The sequence below is a fragment of the Geotrypetes seraphini genome, chromosome 18 (assembly GCF_902459505.1).
Source record: "Geotrypetes seraphini chromosome 18, aGeoSer1.1, whole genome shotgun sequence".
NCBI lineage: Eukaryota > Metazoa > Chordata > Amphibia > Gymnophiona > Dermophiidae > Geotrypetes > Geotrypetes seraphini.
The window spans coordinates 11,526,976-11,548,981 of NC_047101.1; the positions used below are offsets into that span (position 1 = coordinate 11,526,976).

The window sequence follows — 22,006 nt, forward strand, 5'->3', positions numbered from 1 at the left end:
AGATGGACGTGCCATTCATTTAAAAATAACCCTCATTTTTACACTAAGATGTAGCAGATTATAGTCAAAAATGATGTCAGTAATCTGTTCTCACCTGAAGGAGTGCTGCCTCTCAAAGGCTATTCAATAAAATTATTATTAGTCCAATTAAAATGTGTCATATGTTTTTATTTATTTAGGCCCTTTTTTACTAAGCTGCAGTAGAGATTTCTACCATGGACCAGAGCGCTACCGTGGACGGTCAGAGCAGCGTTGGAGCATTTAGTGCTCTGGGCCGCGGTTGAAACTTCTACTGTGGCTTAGTAAAAGGGTGAAGGTTAGTTTTGCTTGTTACTTTAGCCCTAGGTATTTAACTATGTTCTCCATTTTTGCCAAACTCTAGCATAATTAATATTTTATAAAGTAAGTGCTTAAAAAATCACACTTCAGTTTGAATGAATGAATAAAGGAATTTCTCTACGTCAATTTCATCTTCAGTAACATACTGTCAGAGATGAAGCTTTATTCCAATAATTTCCAATTTCAGAAGGGAAAGCTAGCCGATTCCGACTAGTTGACTTCTCGGTCCTTCATAGCCCACGAGATGTGTTTGATGGGCCAGACAAGTAAAAATCAATCAGCAGGCTTTCATTTCTATTCTTGAAGTCAATCAGATGCCTCTCTGACTAACTGGGATTTAGTCACTCAGTTGTTTGGTTTTTGCCCAGACAGCAGGCCAGATAACTACTAATAACCAATAGTGGCAGCATATTGAACAGATGTGAAAACAAAATCTACAAATAAGGCATTTAATGGTTTTCTGCGATGCCAACATCAGCCTTTTTCATCTAAAGTGACCTTCATTTTGTCTTATTCTCTTTACTCTTCATTAGCTGGTCAATACAGCAGTGAGAAACTTATTATCCATGAACACATTTATTGAAAGTTTGTCTATTAAAACTTCTGAACACTTGAAGTGTTCTCCCATGACTACTCTCTTACTCTTTCATCACAATAGCCAGTGAGTGGTTTGAAATGTGCGATCTTACCTTCTGTCCAAGAAAGAGACTTTTTGTGGACAGGACAGTGAATCCATCTGGAGTGCCCTCTGTTGTACTGTCTGCACTTGCTGTTTTGCTGATTTCACCTTGCTTCTTCTGACAAAAACAAACTGCTGATGCAAGATCATGTGACATATACATCTTTTTAAAACATGCAAATCACAATCCTGTAAGGCAGAGTGAAAATAAAAAAAACTTAGCCCCGAAATGAAGAACTCGCTGGCTAATGTATCAATGTCACTGAAGGGGACAGGAAAATTTCTAAGCTGCTTCCCCCCCAATAGTGTCATCTTGGAAAATTAACTTTATTCACTATGAAACTTGAATTGCTCAGCGACTAAATTTCTGAGTTCAAATTGTTTTATTCATTTTTAGTGGTAATACCAACACATATTGAGACAATAGTAAAAGGTATTGTAAGACAGAATCTGAGTTATCTGGCATCCTTGGGGATTGGTGGATGCCGGACCACTGTTTTTCTGGTTGATTGAGTGTTAGACAAGGTTTCTAACACACATCTCATTCCCTCCCTCCCACTTCCTGCCCTGAAGCACCAATGTGGCAGCAGTCCTGAGCCACAAAGCTCCCCCCCCCCCCAAGCCCTGAAGCAAGCGACAGTCCTGAGCCACAACCTCCTGCTCCTCCCTTCCTTACTTGAAGCGGTAGCTGGTCAGTAGAAGACAGCACTTAAAACAGGCTGCTCACGGCCAGCCCCGGCAGGGCCTTCCCTGTGTTGAGCATTGGCTCCTGCTGACACTTCGGGTAAGGAAAGGAAGGAGGGCGCGAAGGGGGTTCACAGCTCAGGACCGCTGCCGCGCTGGTGCTTTGGGGCGGGAGGGAGGGGAGTAAGCGTCAGCTACTTAGGGGCTTGGGTGCTTGAGGGTCAGAAGGATGGGGAATTTGTGGCTCAGGACCGCTGCTGCTTTAGGGACTTTTTTGGTTTTGTTCCCGGCGATGTTTTTGCCGGTTGAATGAGAGTGCTGGTTAACGAGATTCTACTGTACATTCCAGACTAAATAATTAACCAATCATTTCCAAATACAACAGTAACTCTCAGTGCTCTTTTGTCCTCTGCCTCCCTCTCATAGGGGCAATAGAAAATGGCCTTGGTGCACCTTCACATGGGTTTTTCCCGTGTGCTAAGGCATTATCATCACAGCCGTAAAATGGCCGATTCTCCATTTTTTAAAAATTAATGGCCATGGGCTAATGTTCAAAAAAATCTCAACCCAAGTGGTTAATGTATATAATTTACCAACACAAAACTAAACTCACTTAATAAGATCAGTGCATAACTATTTTTTTCTTTTTTTCAAAAATTATTTTTATAGATTTTTTTCACTAATTTGACTAATTCACTAATTTGAATAAATACATTCAAGTTTTTCTGGCCTATGACTGGAGCGTGGAGCTTTAAAAAAACTACGCAGAATATTGTGGTTTATGACAAGACGGTGCATAGAGGCCTTTTCCTGAATTAGTGAAAAAATCTTTAATTTTTGAAAAAAGAAAAAAATAGACATGCACTGATCTTATTAAGTGAGTTTATTTTTGTCATGGGCTAATGTTGCCATGTTGTGCACTTTATAAAATAAACAGGCACATGTTTAGAATCATACTTATTTGTTAAATTTTTGAAATAATTCACACGTCATGTAGTGTTTGTTTATTCTAATTTTTGCTGTAAACCGCACAGATCTGCAAGTATAGAAATAAATTTGTTATGCTTTGACAACATGTGCAGCTTGAAAGCAATCTGGCTTCTGTGCTCCATGCTGAGTTTGGAAACAAAGCCTACCTTAGACTTTCTTATTCCTTTCTTGCCGCCTGCTTTTGTTGACAGTGCCTTCTTAGATGAGGAAGATTTTTTTCCCTTTTTGGCTGGAGAACTTGTGATGATGGCTTCGAGTTTGCCCTTGGATCCTCGCTTCTTTGCCAACAGCTCAGGGTGAATATTTGGTAATACGCCACCATTGGCTATAGTGACACCCTTTAGTAGCTACAGATAAAAGTTGCAGACAGTAGGCTAAAAAATTATCCTATCAAATAACATTATATATATATATATATATTTAAAATGTACTAAGGATATAGAAAAATTAAAAGCATACTAGCAGATATTCAAAGCGGTTTCGCCAGCTGCAGACCAGTTAAACCGCTTGGTCAGAGCCAACACCTAATTTTCAGCAGCATTTAAACTAAACTAAACCTTAAGTTTGTCTACCGCATCATCTCCATAAAGATAGAGCTCGGCAGGGTTTACAGGTAAATTCAATAAATGAGGGAAGGACATAATAAGAAATTAGAGGTTATGAAGAGGAGAGCTAGCTTTACATTTTAAATAAGATAGCTTTACGTTTTGGAGAAAAGTCAGGTTTTCAGATGCTTTCGGAATAATTGGAATGAGCCTAGGTTCTGCAGCGGGGCAGGGAGGTTATTCCAAAGCTCAGTGAATTAACCAGTTAAGTACCAATGGAATTCACGGTTGGTGGCTAACTCAAAGGCCAGCTATGTTGGTGGCATTCCAGAGCAGAATCAGCATGTGAACGCTTAACTTCCAATATTCAACCCTTAAGCGGCCAAGTTTAGTAAATAAATGGGACTGCATTAAAGCCTGTTCTTCCGTGGCTGTTTTAAGTATGTTAGGTCACTAAGTAGGTGATTTTAATGCACAAGCCCCATTTTAGTGGTTGACGATAGCCGGTAGCCAAGCCCAGAAGAAGCAAAGCAAAAAACCCAGCTTCAGAGAAGCAGCAGAACCCAGCTGAGCTAAAGCCACAGGCCCACTCTGCAGTGCTGAATATGCCGAGATCCAAGAACAGGAACACTGGACCAGGACCAAACTCCAGGAACCAGGAACAATTTCTCCTCCAGGCTCCTGAGGCAGGCCGCAGAGGCGGAAACGAGTGTGTGGAGAGCCATCGCACTCTTAGGCAGAGTTTTAAAATAAAGATTGCATGTCAGGAGCTTTTGAACAAATCCACTGTTTACGTAAGCTTTAAGCTTACTGAGCACGTGCAGGAGCCCTAGTCCTCGAGCCCTCTCCTCTCTAGCAATAGAAGAGGAGACGAGGGGATGGTGAGCAGGCAACCACGTTATAAATCTATGCTAGCTGAAAACACAGCTTAGTAAAATAAACCAAACAAAAAAACTCCCTCTAAGTTAGTAAAATAAAACAGGAATCATCTTCATCTTGCTTTTCAAAGTCAAACCTATTGAAAACATAACACAGTTTTCTATTTGGATTCTCTCAGAAATTTCTTAGCAAACTGTATAACCTATATTCACGCTCAGCAAACTGTATATTTACATTTTCCCTTTCTTAAAATCTCTGCACTCTGTATTTCCTGTGATCATCCGCATATTGTAACTCGCTGAATGTTCAGCTACCTTGGTTGTAAACCGCCTAGAAGTCACAAGATTGTGGCGGTATAGAAGAATAAAGTTATTATTATTAATAAGCATGTTTAAACTAGTATAACTTGCTGGTTAAATAAACATTTCACTTTATTGTAGTACCGACTGGTAATATGACTGTTTGACTAAATAAAGCTACACCCTTGGAATCTTGAATAAATATAAAGTCAAGTTCTGGATTCTTACCTGATTTAACTCTTCATCATTGGCTACAGCCAACAGAATGTGTCTAGGAGTGACGCGACCTTTCTTATTGTCCCTTGCTGCATTCCCAGCCAATTCCAAAATTTCCGCTAGGAATAATAATATAAAGAAGTCTTTTCTCGGTTTAAAGTAATGCAGTTAAAAGAAATATAAATTATAATATGGACAAGTGTTTATTTTATCAGTGCATGTGCAATACTGTACTTTAAAAAAAGACCACTGTAATATAGAATTATAATAAAAGATTTTTAGGGACATTTTTACTAAAGGTTGGCAAGCCCTAATGTGTGCTTAGCACATTAAAGTGTTTTTGCAGTGTTCTGTCTGTTTGCATGCACTACCTCATGCATCAGCTATTTTTTGGAAAGGAGAAGACATGGGCACGGAAGCATTAACCAGCTAACATGTTCACATTAGAGCCCAGTAACTGGCTAATGCAGAACAACAAGAGCTCTTAAGGGCACCCACGTTAATTCTTTACAGGTACCATATATACCAGGGGTCTCAAAGTCCCTCCTTGAGGGCCGCAATACAGTCGGGTTTTCAGGATTTCCCCAATGAATATGCATGAGATTTTTGTGCATGCACTGCTTTCAATGCATATTCATTGGGGAAATCCTGAAAACCCAACTGGATTGCGGCCCTCGAGGAGGGACTTTGAGATCCCTGATATATGCTAATAACGCAACATTAGCACATGACCTGAAATTCAAAAAACGGAAAATGCCCCAAAATTCTGGGCTTAGCAAATGAGAAAGTCCTGCTTTAACCCAAATTTCAGCACACTTTAATAAAAGGGTCCCTTTGATTGGCGTTTCAAGCTGTTCAGTTATGATTTGTTTATCATGTAGAACAGTGGTTCCCAACCCTGTCCTCCAGTCAGGTTTTCGGGATAGCCCTAATGAATATGCATGAGAGAGATTTGCATCTAATGGAAGTGACATGCAATCTGCCCCATGCATATTCATTAGAGCTATCCTGAAAAAATGACTGGCTGGTGGTCCTCCAGGATAGGGTTGGGAACCACTGATGTAGACCACTGTGCTCCTCTCAGTTATTATCAGAGCACCAGATGTGAAGCCCTGCTTTACACACATCTACCAAGTTTCAAGTTTATTAGGATTTTATATACCGCCTATCAAGGTTATCTAAGCGATTTTATAATCAGGTACTCAAGCATTTTCCCTCTCTGTCCGGGTGGGCTCACAATCTATCTAATGTACCTGGGGCAATGGGGGGATTAAGTGACTTTCCCAGGGTCACAAGGAGCAGTGCGGGATTTGAACCCACAACCCCAGGGTGCTGAGGCTGTAGCTTCAACCACTGCCTTAGATCAGAAAAGAAATGTCCAAGTTGGGATGTTCAAACTTTCCTGGGTATTTTGCAAAAGGCTTGATAAAAATGCATGTTTCTGTACCAGTCCTTACAGCAAGAAGAGCCACTTAAAAAAAAGGATGAAACAATACCACTTCCCCAAAAAAACAAAACAAGAATGGCTTCACTCAGGGTATGTTTCAGTTTTACAACCTGCACATCTTAACTGCTGGACTTTAAAACTATGTTCATGAGAGCAGACAAATAAAGAGCTCAGTTCTTCACCTCAAATATTGACTTTAACTGAAATTAATTTGCACTAATTTGGATTTATAGGCACATCCGCCTATGCTGCACACTCACCGTGTCTTATATCCAAAACAAAAGAGGGCAAGGCCATGGAGGGAGATAGATCAGGAGCTTTTTCTGGGAGAGCTGCTTACTCAGCACCCCAGAGAGTCTCAGATCAAATCCCAGTGCTGCTTCTTGTGACCTCTGGGCAAGTCACTTAAACCTCCAGTGTCTTACGCTTGGAATGTCAGCTTTGAAATGCCAAAGCCACAAAAAGGCAGTATACAAGTCCCCCAATTCCATATCATATTTCAGCACAAAGTTACAGAACACGAGGGCTACGCACCCAACTTGCATGCCAGGATTTACACCAGATTTCTGGTGGTCCTCCAGGACAGGGTTGGGAACCACCGCTCTAAGGTACTTATGCACCTATAGAGTAGACTTTTAAAACCCTGGTCTATATTGCAGCCGCCTAGGCCAGTGGTTCCCAACCCTGTCCTGGAGGAACACCAGGCCAATTGGGTTTTCAGGCTAGCCCTAATGAATATGCATGAAGCAAATTTGCATGCCTATCACTTCCATCATATGCAAATCTCTCTCATGCATATTCATTAGGGCTAGCCTGAAAACCCGATTGGCCTGGTGTTCCTCCAGGACAGGGTTGGGAATCACTGGCCTAGGCTTTAGTTAGACATGGGTGCCTAAGGGTGATTGACATGAAATAGGTGCCTAATTTTTTTCACCCAATTAAAGAATCTGTCCCTTAGTGCATATTTTTTCCTGGTGCCTAAATTTGAGCAGTTTACCGAATCTGGCCCTACACAGACATAAGTATTTTCTGATAGTAAAACAATTAAACTTTTATGCCAAACTCTACAGAAAAAAAAACTGGACCAATGATTAGCCTGAAGCAGCAATAGTGTTGACAAGTTTTTGCATCATATAAGATGATCCTTGGTTGGTTACCCATTTTATTAGAGAACAGAGTTATGACTTTACAGACTCCTACAATGAGCCCTAATAGGACACACAGGGGGAAATTCTATAAGAGGCGTCTAAAGATAGGTGCTTAAATAAATAGGCACCTAACAAAATTAGTAAATTGGCTTTAATTATAACTGAAAAAAAAATCATTGGATAGGCGGCACTTATCTTCTTGGGCACAGTTCTATAAAAGATAGAACTCCAAAGTAGGCATGTTTAGGGACGAAGGACTTTAAATTGAATTCTATACTTGACTGGCAGCCAGTGGAGTTCTATCGGATGTGAATTTGTATGCATGGTTCACAAGGCTATATATGGAGAAAGCTCGACCGGGCTAACTTCAGCCATCCAAGTCTCACACACCTTCGATAACTCGAGAATGACTCAGTGCCAGAAATTACCTTTTGCCTCTCCACATCACGCTTGGAGGAAATTGCTCTTCAAATCCACCTTTGAGTTTCAAGGCCCCAAAATTTGGAACTGCCTCTCAACATGCTTACGTCAGATCTCCTCCTATCTTCAATTTAGAAAAATGCATCTGTTTTCATTTTGCTACGATTCATAATGTCTATGTTGCTAACCTTATTAATGTTCTGTAAACTGCAATGATTGTCAGTTGACATCTGCTGTAAAAGAGAGACTTTTGTGCATGTGCTTTTTGCATTATGAAATATGCTTCTATATTGCAATTTCTGTCCCAGCTCTGACAAATCTAGCAATACCTATGAACAGATTTCAGATATTTAAGTACCTACTTTTTTAGGCATGTACACCCCCTCCCACCCACACAGTTTTATAAGGGCCATACTACGTGTTTAAAACATGGAAAAGGTTTTAAAAAAATACATCCTCCATCCCCCGACAAGCAGGTAGTAAATAAGTGCATATCACCAAATTGTGTATATCTTTTCGCATGGCAAATAAGGGTGGGGTATAGACTTAAAAGGGTCAAGGGGTCCAAACCAGTCCTGGGGAAATCCCAGCCAGTCGGATTTCCAGGATATCTCCAATGAATATTCATAAAATAGAAAAAAACCCAGAAGCTAGTTTTAATTAAATATTTTGTCTCATATTCACAATATGCACTTATGTTCAAAGAGTGCGATAAATATTCAGAGTGGAACAATAAGAACTTTTGCAGAGACTGATTTTGAGTAGGTTCCAGGTTTTCTACCACCATAGCGAATGCTTAGGTGGTTTAAAAGGTTTTAATTATATGGATAATGTGGATCCATTTAATTAGAATGTGTGGTATATTGTTATTAATTTAAAGAAATTTAATATAAAGAATATTTAATTAGAAATAGCTTCTATTTTGTGAGTAATATAAGTGTGGACGCTATATATCTATCTATATATACACCCTGCGATGTAGCATTGGTATACCAATGAATATTCATGAGACCGATTTGCATGCAAATTTTGCAAATGCATACTCAAGTGTGGAAATCCAGAAAACCTGACTGGCTGAGGTTCCCCCAGGACAGATTTGGGAGCCACTGACTAAAGCACATACTTTTGGACTTTTCCAATATAGGCACATGCATTTGCAAGCAAACTGTGTGTGTACCAAGGCGACAATTATATAAAAAAGGTGCCTGGAGGTTCGTGCCACTTACTACATCAAAGCGCCATCAAGATGAGAGGGACCTAAGTGCACTCTGTGCTATTTTCTAAGCAGAATGCCTAACTGCAAGGAAGTGAAATGCAGGTGCAGCAAGAGTAGGCCACAGGGGTGTCTCCTGGTTAGTTCACAGGTGCACCAATTTACATCTGTCATTGCCATGACGTAACAGGAAATGCCAAAACAAAACTAGTAGGGTTGTCCAAACAAGGAACCTGATCTGTAAAAAAATGGGCGGTGATCAACTTAACAAATTGAAATGGAGAGTTGCGCTGGATACATATATTGGACTCAATGTGCCCAGTAGGGCTTAACAGTGTATCGGACTGGTCAGTCTTTATTTAAGCACATGAGATGTTATTTAATTGGTTTGTTCAGTAAAGCACGAATGATGTAGTAAATGATTTAATCTTAGAAGACACATTAAATCTTTCCAATAGAATAATTCCATGTCATCAACCTGAATGCGCATGCGCTGGCGTCTTAACAAAAAAGCGCCATTTTCAAAGTATTCCTTTTATTATGTATAAGGCAATGAGAGCACATTGAATGCAAGTCTTTTGATTAAAAAAAAAAAGTCTTGTTACAATGAGAATCAATACAAGGTTAACTTTATTTCATGTTATTTATTTTAGATCGATATCTACCTTGAGAAAGCCTGATTTGTAGGACGAAATGGGTCCCGTCGGCAGTACGATATTCAAAAAGCTATGCCATTTGCAAGTTTCCTATAAGCTGGCGATCAACCAGAGGAACTTAACAGCCAATTTTGAGTGCTTCAGATAAGCTAAGCGGTCCATTTTGCGTTCTCCATCACACGAAGGCTTTAAACTCCCTTCTGTGTTTTTGTTATAAGGAATAAGGGTTGTTCAAGCACTCCCTTTGTGGTTTGAAATTCCAGTCAAGGGACTTCACTAAAATTAAAAAGAATTAACAAAAAATTTAAAAAAGTATTTCACTTAAACACTATTTAAATTCAGTAGGTTTATGGAATAAGATTGATATTTTGTGGATTCAATTTGTTTACATTGAAGGTCTTTTGGATCAATGAAAGAAAACCTTTATCCCCCCAACTTAGCCAATTGCGATTTGGATGATCTTTGGCATGGATTTCCGAGATCCTTTTTCCTTCATGTTAAGCACATCAGCATAACTTTAAACCTTTTTGAGGATCTAGTTTATCGTGGTTTATTGTCATTTTTGTATATCTATTGTTGTTTGAGAGCAGCAAGAGTAGGCTACAGGTGTGCCAATTTACATCTGTCATTGCCATGGCATAACAGGAAATGCCAAAACAAAACTAGTAGGGTTGTCCAAACAAGTAAAGAAAAGGAACCTGATCTGTAAAGATGTCTTTTATTGAGATGAAAACACATCAGATCTGAAGTCATCAGATACACAAAGACTCCACATACCTGCCTCAAAGTAGGAGCTTGATTTTTTTTTTTTTAAGGGTAACAGGTATACTTGCTTTTATAAATATCTTATCACTAAATTATGAACACAAAACATGAGAGAACTATCGTTCAGATACTGCCACTGAACTCTGTACTCTAAATAATTTATAAGAGTATAAAGGGACCTTCAAATGTGCAGAAACAATTTCAGTGGAAGAATCTTAAGAATTGTCACTTTAGTATCAACATCAGTCCAGTACAAGAAAACATACAAACTTGACAAACAGCTAAATTTAATAAATTATCAATTCATTTATGTCGCCTTGATCATAAAATTGAAAATGTCTTATCAAAAATTTATATTGAAAGAACATGTGGGATTGCAGAAGGTTTGGAGATGTATTCAGCCACTAGGATTCAGGTGGTCCAAGGAGTTCCTTAAATTAAGACCTGGAGCACTGGCTCCAAAGATGACCTTTTTCTCGAGGTTCCCCAGATAATGGCAGGTGAAATTTCTGGAAGGGGAGTATATATTTCATGATCCATTATATTTAGAGAAGCTGATATTAGCCCAGGAGGCTACCTTTAGGGGGTTAAGTTAGTATGCGATTGTACTCTAATTGAAAGTGTTTTCCGTTTTTGCTGTCTTGAACTATTGTGAATGTTTTATTTTGGTAACGGCTTAAGTTATAGTCAGTCTAGAAATTTTAGAAATAAGACATCCTGCTTTAGTTTTATTTATTAATAATTGAGGAAGTATGTCAAAATAGATTATTTTTGGATGTTAGAAATAGGCAGAAATATGTAGAAGGACATAAAATGTAGTTTTCTGTTATTTTCTTTTTTTCAGAAAAGTTTTTGTTAGGAATAGCTCTCCTCTCATTTTTCTTCTCTGGTTCTAAGACAGAGATGATATATTTCCTTTGTATTTTTTTTTTTTTTTAAATCATGAATGTAATTGCCTTTTTCCCTATTTTTTCTTCTTGTTCAACTTATGTGTTATCATATACTAGTCTTAAGCCCGTTACATTAACGGGTGCTAGAATAGATGTGTGTGTGTATGTCTTTCTTTCTTTCTCTCTCGCCGCGTTCTGTCTGTCTGTCTTCCTTTCTGTCTGTCTCCCCAGCCCCCTGCCTGCATTTCACTGTTGCGCCCTGCCTGCCTGCTCCGTGGCCCCCTTCTGTTTCTCCCCCCAGAGCAAAGTGTGATTGTTGTCTGCTCCCCAGCACACCCCTCCCCCCAAAGCAGCCCCCTTTCCCTCTCACCCTCCACTTCTTACCCGCACGACACCCTCCTGCCATTCCCGAGTCAAACCACTGAATTCACTGCATGCGCCGCAAGCCGAATGTGGATGCAGACATCACGGCGGCAGACATCACAAAACCCTAAGCGGCTTTACTATGGAGGTAAAAAATTCTTAAATAAAATAGGTGGGGGAGAAAGAACAACATATATTTATCTCATTAGTAAAAGTATGTCCCATGTAACATCTTTGAATAGATCTGTTTCAGGGATAGCCACTCCTTTTGAATGTTGTGATACTGGTTCAGCTTTCATTCTATTCATGTTTTGCAGCTACCAACACAGAGCGTTTGGCATCTTTTCAAGCCTGAGACTTGAAAAAGAGAGACACTGAATGCTGAAACAGGATGTCATGGTATCTTACTAGAATACACTAAAATTTGCAGTTTCCATGGCTTACGTCATGCTCCATCCCTAGCAGTATTCAAATACAAGCTAAAAACCCACTTTTTTAGAAACTGCTTTCAACTCTTAACTCCCACTCACTGCTGTCAGATACCTAGACCCACTGTATCATTTCCTCTACCATAATCTCCCCAACCCTGACATGTCCCGTCTACATTAGATTGTAAGCTCTTCTGAGCAGGGACAGTCTATTGTATGTTCAAATGTCAGATACCTAGACCCACTGTATCATTTCCTCTACCATAATCTCCCCAACCCTGACATGTCCCGTCTAAATTAGATTGTAAGCCTTCTGAGCAGGGACCGTCTATTGTATGTTCAAATGTCAGATACCTAGACCCACTGTATCATTTCCTCTACCATAATCTCCCCAACCCTGACATGTCCCGTCTAAATTAGATTGTAAGCTCTTCTGAGCAGGGACCGTCTATTGTATGTTCAAATGTCAGATACCTAGACCCACTGTATCATTTCCTCTACCATAATCTCTCCAACCCTGAGATGTCCCCGTCTGTCAAATTAGATTGTTAGCTCTTCTGAGCAGGGACTGTCCATTGTATGATGCAATATGCATATTTTGGGGATTAAAGCTTAAAGCCTTTTAGTAAAAAAGCCCCTTGGTTTGTTAATGTCTTATTGGTTGTAAAAGTTGCAAGTGTCATGCTTTTATCATTTCAGAACGTAAAGAGAATGAAAGTTTGGACCAGTGTGGCTACCTAGATAACGAGTTTTGGCCTTCTCTTTCCTGAATGACCTTAATTTCTACAGCATCAAACATTTGTTCAATGATTTTATGAGGCAATATTCATTTAATTAAAAACCTGAAGAGTTTAATTATTCCTCCTCCGAGTAAGATCAGGAACAATTCATACAAATGGCAATTCAACTCGCTGGCTGTCAGATCTGCAGTTTGTAGCAGATAGGAGTTAAGCCATCTGGAACAAGCCAATAAAAATTTACTTCAAGTGTGTATGTAAAGGTTTGGAATAAAAAACACATTTACAGCTTTTATTTTACCCAGTGAAAATGCTTAGTCAAGGTAAGTGCCATGAACAGACTGCAGAACAATTTGAGAGATAATGTTACAAGTATAAAAAGCAAATTACAAGTGCAATTTTGCATACACATAGCAGTTTTAGAAATGCTGTGTGTGCAGAGATTTGAAGGGAGTGCGATCTGAGCAGATCTCAAATGTATAATGCATTCCCTATTTTGTGATAGCAATATACTTATTTGTTGCATTTATACCTGCTCCAAATTACACATAATTGTAAGCTTACTGTTTTGTCTGGACTTGGATTTTGGAAGATTAATTGAGGGGGAATTTGATCACCTTTCTGCTTTCAATACAGCCTCAAAAAGCAAAAAAGGAGTTTGGGAATTCTGCTCCCCCTGGATGTGCAGTTTTGCAAAAATCTTGTTACTTGCATATGAAGAGAGGAAATACAGCCTGAGTAATGCAGCTAGATTTTGTGCGTGTGCCTTTCTATAATTATTTTAGTATTTATATACCACTTATAACCTGTCTGTTTTCCCGAAAATGAGACCTACCCCCAAAATAAGCCCTAGTTAGATTGCCCCAAAGCCCCTCCCGAATGTCCCTGCGCTGCTTTGCGGTCTTCTCCTGCTGAGTCCTACCCTCTGCTGCGAGACCAACATACCTCCCTCCAAACAGCAGCATCAACAGCATTTTAAACAGGCTGCTTCGCGGTCTTCTCCCCCCCCCTCCCGGGTCCTAACCCTGCTGCATCACGGGAAAACATGGTAGATATGCTACGATCTAAATGTGTATTCCCAGCATTCTTATCATCTCTCTATATCTTTTTTTTTTTTACAAAATATTCCATGTTCAGGTGTGACCTGATATTGAAATCAGAGTACAGCGGTACCTTGGATTGCGAGCATAATCCGTTCCAGGAGCATGCTCATAATCCAAAATACTCGTTTACCAAAACAAAGTTCCCCATTGGGGATAATGGAAACTCAGATGATTCGTTCTAGAACCCGGGGCCTATACCTGTCGGGTGCTGCAGTGCCATCTCCTCCGTCTGCCTCTTCCTTGGGTCATCTGATGAAGAACCCCACAGTGCTGCTTCGAGGGGGGGGGGGGAATGCCAGCCGCCGGAGAACCTCGCAGTGCCGCTTCGGGGGGGGGGGGGGAGGATGCCAGCCGCCGGCCAGCCCTCCACGTCGGATGCCCCTCGCATGCTGGAGAGCCCCCACCCGAGCCCACGCAGCCGAGCGCCGCCCCACCCGCACACCACGCCGATGATTGACGCTGTGCGCGTCACACGCAACGTGCAGGTGGGACAGCACCTGGCCGCGTAGCCCTGCAACCTGCGGTAGGCACCCGATGTAAAAGGCTGGCTTGAAGACGAAAGAGGAATCCCCTGTAAATGCTCGGTTTGCGAGTCAAAAGTTTGCTGAGTGTTTTGCTCGTCTTGCAAAAACACTCGCAAACTGATAGCACTGTAAATAAAAACCACAGCAGCTAACGTTAAAAAAAAAAAAAAGTCTGCCATTGTCTGAATATTGATGGAAGAGTATTAATTTTGTTTAGGCGTGCAGAATAGCAAACCTAAACTTAACAGACAGTTGCCATGACAGTCATCACACCACAAGAGTATTCAGAGCTACCGATTATACATTTAGCAGTGCTGAAGATATGCTTTAATTTAAAGTCTGCAAGTGGTGCTTGAATTAATATTGTGACCGCTGCCATTGATTACCGCCACATCATTGTTTTCTGTGTTTAAAGAAATCCATATTAGGAACATTTGGGTCTCCTTTTACAAAACTGCACTAGTGGTTTAACGCAGGTAATACCGCGCGCTAAACCGCTGGCCGCGCTAGCCGCTACCGCCTCCACTTGAGCAGGCGGTAGTTTTTAGGCCAGCGCGGGGGTTAGCGCGTGATGAAAAGTCACGCGCGTTAACCCCGCTAGCGGGGCTTAATAAAAGGAGCCCTTTATTCATTCTTATTTGAGAAACACACAGAAACATGCCAGCGAGGCTCACCTAGCGTCCCCATCTCCCCTAATTATTGTAATACTGCAATCCAATCTTACTACTACTAATGCTAATCGTTTCTATTGCACTACTAAACGTACACAGAACTGTACATCAAAAACACAGAAGAGACAGTCCCTGCTCAGAAGAGCTTACAATCTAGCCCAAAAAGACAAACTGGACAAGGACAGTACTCAGGTGGGGGAATTACAGGCGAGTTGGAGTTTGGAATTGAAACAGCTTCAAAAGAAGTGGGCTTTCAGTCTGGATTTGAATACTGCCAGAGATCGAGCTTGATGTATCAAGTCAGACAGTTTGTTTTAGGCATTAGGGGGTGGGGCGGGCGAACAGGGCAGCTGCCCTGGACCCCACATCTCCATGAGGCCCCATGGTTCGGAAACCTCTTCCCCTTCTCCCCACCAAGGCAGAATGTGACACGGGAACGGCTACTGCGGTAGCAGAAACTATTCCTTTCCTCCCTCCTCTCGCACCTTCCCTCCCCCACGTGCCAGCACTGCCGGTCAGAGGCCCAAGTCCTCCCTCCACAGGAAAGCAATGTTACTTACCGTAACAGTTGTTATCCAGGGACAGCAGGCAGCTATTCTCACGTCCCACCCACCTCCCCTGGGTTGGCTTCTCTGCTAGCTACCTGAACTGAGGAGACACGCCCGGACCATCGGGCGGGAAGGCACTGGCGCATGCGCGGTGCGGGCATCTAGAAACTTCTGAGTTTCTGCAAGCAAGTATGCTTGTGAGACGTCCGTATCGGGGCTCTGTCGTATGACATCACCCACTAGTGAGAATACCTGCCTGCTTGTCCTGGGATAACAGACGTTACCTGAGTGATCAGATCCTCTATGCTCGCCGATCTACACCTTCATACTGCTCTATACTTACCAGTCAGGTATTCCAAAACGGCAGCCATGTACACCGGTGCACCCACACCAATTCTGTATTTTGGGTGTCCTTTTTTAATGTATCTTAGCATTCTTCCCACTGGGAAGATAACCCCAGCCTTCGCAGATCGGGAGGTCTTGGTCGTTTTCTTTTTCCCACCTCTACTGGACATCTTCTCTGCTACAGGTTAGGAATGGCACACTGCAAACCAAACAAAACAGGCATCAACACACAAAAGTCATCCTTTCCTATGTCATTCACAAGAAATCAGAATAAGCAGCACAATTAGCACAGAGATGTGCTTCCGTTTGAAATGAAAGCCGAGATTCTCGGCGAGAGGGAGAATTAGAAGGGCTTGAGCATGCACAGATGCATGTTCAAAGCCGGCAGAGACTGGGAAGAAGAAGATCTTCAAGCGGCACCGGCTCTTGTGGGCTGCGTGCTGGTGCCAAAGGGGGGGGTGAGTTAAAGTTGGTCGGGCGGGGGGTTCCTGTTCTCACGGGGGGTGCCGGATCAGTGGTGCTTGCAAACTACTTGGTTAAGTGCTTTGACTACTTGGAGACAAAGTGATTTTTTTGCACACTTATATTTGTACCCTATAGCAGGGGTGTCTAACCTTTTGGCTTCCCTGAGCCACAATGGCCGAAAAAAATGTTTCTGTGGCCGCACGAACGCTGCAGCAAGACAGATGAGGGAGCCGGCAAGACAGTAAACACCCGGGGGCAGCAGAGGAAAACACTGCATCGCCCTCAACCGGGGGCCACATAAATACTTCAAGGGTCCGCAGGTTGGACACCCCTGCCCTATAGCATGGAAGCCTTATAACAGTGGTTCCCAACCCTGTCCTGGAGGACCACCAGGCCAATCGGGTTTTCAGGATAGCCCTAATGAATATGCATGGAGCAGATTTGCATGCCTGTCACATCCATTATATGCAAAACTCTCTCATGCATATTCATTAGGGCTATCCTGAAAACCCGATTGGCCTGGTGGTCCTCCAGGACAGGGTTGGGAACCACTTCTTTATAACACAGAGGTAAATATTCATTTTATTCAGATGAACATTAAGTAAAGGTAGTTCCCTGTATGGTTTCTTGGCAGACTATTAGCAGGGTGGTTTGCCATTGCCTTCCCCTATCATCTGTATTCCACAATATACATTTCCCCCCCCCAACTGTGTGAATTCTGTCTTGAGATGCTGAGAGAACTTCTCCTGTCTACCTGAATTCCCATAGCTAATGCTGTGTCATTATATTCTATAACAAGGTCGAACCATTAACAGACTTCAACATAATTATCCAGTAGTGGCTTTAAAAACTAATGAGCTGTTAAGTCAAGAAGTTAGCACTCATTTACTAATCAAGTTCTCTATGGCACAGTGCCGACTGATCAATGGCTTACATTCCCACGGCGATTTCTATCGGGAAATTAAAGGGGAGAATTTTAACAAGTGCCCCTTATTTTCCAGTTTTTTCTTTGCACAGTGATAATAAAGGGCAAAGCAAACTGATCGTGTACCGATTGGTTTGTGACCCCTTAGTGACCCCGGCCCGATTCACTTACCTCTCTGCCGACCATCCTTCAATCCGTGCATGCAAATGAGGGCAACGGCATGCAAAGTAGGCAAGGACGTGATTCACTAAACAAAACCCTGCAACACGGAATGGGCTGGCCGATCAAAAAAAAAAAAAAAAGCAACTGCTGAGGACCAGTCGCTGAAGCCCTTTGCAACTGCCCTGCCTTCTGCTTTCTAACCTGTCAGCCCCGATCGCGTCTGCCTCGACTCTCCTACCCTTCCCCGCACTGGAGATTTCCAATGAACTTGTGGGGGATGCAGAACCAAGCTGAATGCCGCCCTGCTCTGCCCCGATCTCTCCTGCCTGCTCGCCCTGACTCTCCTGCTCTTTGCCGCCCTTTCCCACAGTGCAAGCCCTCCATCTGTATATTTTAGGTTCCTAAATTCGTCGGACCTGCCCGAATCGGAAACGGATTGTTCCGATTCGGGCAGGTTAGTGAATCTAGCCCAAAGCTCATAAAAAGAACAAGACTCTACTGGGATCTCATTTCCATATATATTTACCAAAATGTGTTAACTTGTGTTGCCATGGGTTATTAGTAATTAGGCTTCATTAATCTTGATAGGGCCCAACTCGCAACAATATATTTTTGGTAAATGCTTCTTAGTTGAAATGAAAGTCTGTGTTTTCTCCTGCTGCTTTGAGTTTCACAGAACACCTATGATGCCAAAGTACAAACAACTATTAAGGGTCATTTTACCAATTTTTAAACCTTCCCTAACCAAACCATTGGACCTGAGTCACAAGATTATTCTCTCTTGAATGCACCAGTCAGGTGTTACCACTGAGTAATGACTGGGATCATACCCTTACCCCAGGGCCTATGATTGCCACCACCTCCACAGCCAGCAAAGAGAGCAAAAGCTAGACTCAGTACCATATATACTCGAATACAAGTCAAAATGTTTGGGCCCAAAAATGGGGGGGATGGGGGGGGCCTCAGCTTATATTCTGGCCATCGCCTACCTGGACCTATTGCGGGCCTCCACAGGGCCTGTCGCAAGACCCGGTGGTCCAGCAGTGGGCTGGGACATGAGGAATCCCCTCAGTCTCCCGTCCTGGCCAAATCCAACCCCCCCCCCCGCGCATACCCCAACTCCTCGGCAGCCTCGCGGTGGACAGGAGGAATCTCTTCTGCCTCCTGAAATTGATAATTGCACACAACTTATCAGAGAGAGGTGTATCACTTGACATCACACTCATTACATGTTCCATGCTTATGCTGCCACCCCCCAAATGTTACTATTATACATTACATTACAAGGCGGATTACAAAAGAATTATCAAGGAAGTATTACAAAAAGATCTTACCAAAAAGAGATTTGGTCATTTTCAAAGCGAGTAAGACATGAGCATGGTTATTTGTTTAGGGTAGTTGGTTTTAGTGAGAGGTGGTGTTTGATACTTGCGGTGTTATTTCTTTTTTAGGGATTTCTTGAATAGTATGGTCTATTTCTTTTCTAAAAGTTTTGTAGTCTAGGGATGCTGACAGTAGATTGGCGATTCGGTTGTCTAATTTGGCTGCTTGAGTGGCCAGGAAGCCATCATATAGCTTTTTCCGTTTGATCTCCTTAATTTATAAACTAGACGCATTATTGGTGACTAAATTAAGCACCAGCTTCTACAAATGGCTTTTTGTGTGCTTTTTTTTTGTTCAGCAGCACATACTTCTGTGTCTTCTATAGCAACAGCCCCACAAATTTACCCAAAATGTCTGAAACATTCCACCAATAAGTGTGGCTTCAGTGTATCATTTCTTCAAATGAACTCATTACATGCTGTTTGTTACAAATCCAGTTTATTAGAAAGCCTGAACACCAAAGATTTGAGAAGGGATGTTATAAAGGCTGAATAAATTTTCTGTTCTATATTTCATGAAATTAAATTTGTCTCTTGGATTCAAAAGTTATTATTACCTTGAAGGTTCTCTTAAAAATCAGGATCTATTAAATTGCAATTCAATTTTTATAGAAATTGTTTTATTGTATTATCTTTGTTATCTATATACGACAGTGATCACCCCAGGTGCCCCAATGCTGCCTTCTGCTTCTCCTCTCCCTTCCACAAACCCTTTAGGAATGCAGTGGGAGGGCACCAAGGGGCAAAATCTAATTCCTTTCTCACCTGTTGCTAAGTATCAGATGCACAACAATCTTACTTACATTCTTGAAACTGATGGGAACATTTTAAGATTCACTGTGATCCAAAAAAGTACGAACACATTTGACAACAGAACCTAAAACGATTTCCAGAATAAAGACACAGGCAGGAGTGGTTTCCTATCCAACCAACTTATCCATGCTATATATCTGTACACTGCCCTTGGCAACCATGCTTTACAAACCACTGTTTTACTATACAATGCTAAACAATGTAAACCAATCTAATTCTTTTATTCAATGACAGAGTAAAAATACAATTAGAAAACTTAAGGCAATCACTCAAAAAATTAGGAGCCATGAAAACTGTTTTCTCTATTTTCTTGCTGTTATTCTGCTTATCATGTTTGGTATTATCTTATTTTTTTCTCTTCTTTCATTTTTTGTTCTTTGTATTACAGTGTTTACGAGTGCACCGGTTTGCGAGTGTTTTGCAAGACGAGCAAAACATTTGCAAAATCGGTACCTCGGAAACCGAGCATGGCTCGATTTACGAGCGCCCCCCCCTCCGCAATCCGGCACCCTCCCCCAATCATGTCAGGGGTGGGTGCCGGATCGTGGCGGGGGTGGGGTGGGGGTGTGCTGGATCGCAGGGAAGGGGGTGCCGGATCGCAGGGGGGGGCCTTTGAGGGGAGCAATGCCGGTTCTTGGGGGGGGGGGGATCAAAGCGAGTTTCCATTATTTCCTATGGGGAAACTCGCTTTGATAAACAAGCATTTTGGATTACGAGCATGCTCCTGGAACGGATTATGCTCGTAATCCAAGGTACCACTGTATTTAGTTATGTTGGTTTTTTTTGAACTGTAGGTGCTCCAGTGACCTGGCTTCTGGAATTGTCCCAGTCCTACAGTGATTTTGGAACCAGACCCATACGAGGGGTGCTGAAAAGTTCTTAGCCCAAACAAGAAGGGAATGATGTGGAGGCATGAAACTTACACGTTATTCCACATATTCACCCTTAAGTTCAAAACACTTGGCACATTATGCCTGAGGTTTCTGTAACCCTTCCAAAAAAATACTCTTGATGTCTGGTCATCGAATTACAGCTCCACTGCTGCAAGAAGCCATTTGTATAATCACTCAGAAATTGTCACCATTTCAAATTCATTTTAAGGTTTGGAAACAGAAAATAGATGGGGCAAGGTCTGGTGAGTAGGGTAGATGGTCTCTGCACTGAAACCCCAACTGTGTTAAAACATCCGTCATTTTGCCAGCCTTGTGAGCAATTGCATTGTCTTGTATAAAGAGAACTTGTTTCTGCAGCTTTCCTTTCCTTCTTTCAATGACTCCTATTTTTGGCATGGCAAATTACATTAGGATTCGGTCATTACAACACCTTCCTGATTCCAAAACACTGTGGCCATGACTTTTCCTGCTGACTTATGGGTCTTGACTTTCCTTGGCCTTGGAGAATCTGGAGTGCCTTCATTGCATGGACTGTTTTGTCTCAGGATCATAGTGGTGTAATCATGTTTCATCAACAGTAACTAGTCGTTCCAAGACTTACTTCTGTGGTAAGCAAATTAATGAAGACGCTTTTAAAAGAGAGAATGGTGAAGTTTCTGGAATCCTGTGGATTACAGGACTGGAGGTAACATGGATTCACTAGAGGTAGGTCTTGTCAGATAATTGGATAGAGAGTGCATTAGATGTGGTGTATTTAAGATTTTAGCAAAGCCTCTGACAGTATTCCACACAGACATCTAATAAATAAACTGAGTGCCCTTGGGATGGGTCCCAAAGTGACAGGTGGGTCAAGAACTGCTCGAGTGGAAGGCGACAGAGGGTAGTGATCAATGGAGATCGCTCTGAGGAAGGGCTGTTACCAGTGGTGTGCCTCAAGGTTCTGTTCTTTTTAACATTTTTATAAACAATATTGCTGCAGGGCTGTAGGGTAAGATTTGCATCTTTGCGGATGATACCTAAATCTGCAATAGGAGTAGATACCCAGGATGGTGTGATTAACATGAAGAAAGACCTGGTGAAGTTTGAAAAATGGTCTGAAATTTGGAAGCTAAATTTAATGCTAAGAAATGCAAGAACATGCATTTGGGCTGCAAAAATCTGAAGGAATGGTATAGTTTAAGGGGTGAAGAACTTATGTGTATGACAGAAGTGGGACTTGGGCATGATTGTGTGTGATGATCTTAAGGTGGCAAAGATTGAAAAGGTGATGGCGAAAACTAAAAGGATGCTAGGGTGCATAGGGAGAGGTATGGTTAGAAGGAAAAAGGAGGTATTGATGCCCCTGTATAAGACTCTGGTGAGACCTCATTTAGAATACTGTGTACAATTCTGGAGGCCGCACTTTCAAAAAGATAAAAAGGATGGAGTCAGTCCAGAGGAAGGCTACTAAAATAGTGCGTGGTCTTTGGCATAAAGC

General features: G+C 41.8%; 1 protein-coding gene across 5 annotated transcripts in view; it reads right to left on the bottom strand.

Annotated features, from left to right (window-relative positions):
* The window catches only part of LOC117351564 (core histone macro-H2A.1), a 52,411-nt gene that overhangs the window by 26,391 nt on the left and 4,014 nt on the right, over positions 1–22,006 (bottom strand). For 2 of the 5 annotated variants that reach the window (XM_033926981.1, XM_033926983.1), the window contains exons 2-5: positions 15,888–16,088; positions 4,644–4,750; positions 2,839–3,039; positions 1,029–1,133 (exon numbers count right to left, since the gene is read on the bottom strand). In XM_033926981.1, the coding sequence (XP_033782872.1) occupies positions 1,029–1,133; positions 2,839–3,039; positions 4,644–4,750; positions 15,888–16,059 (585 nt within the window). In that variant the 5' untranslated portion in view covers positions 16,060–16,088. Of the gene's footprint in view, positions 1–1,028; positions 1,137–2,838; positions 3,040–4,643; positions 4,751–15,887; positions 16,089–17,967; positions 18,106–22,006 lie in introns of those variants that run through there. The other 3 variants (XM_033926978.1, XM_033926982.1, XM_033926979.1) reach the window with 2 other exon arrangements.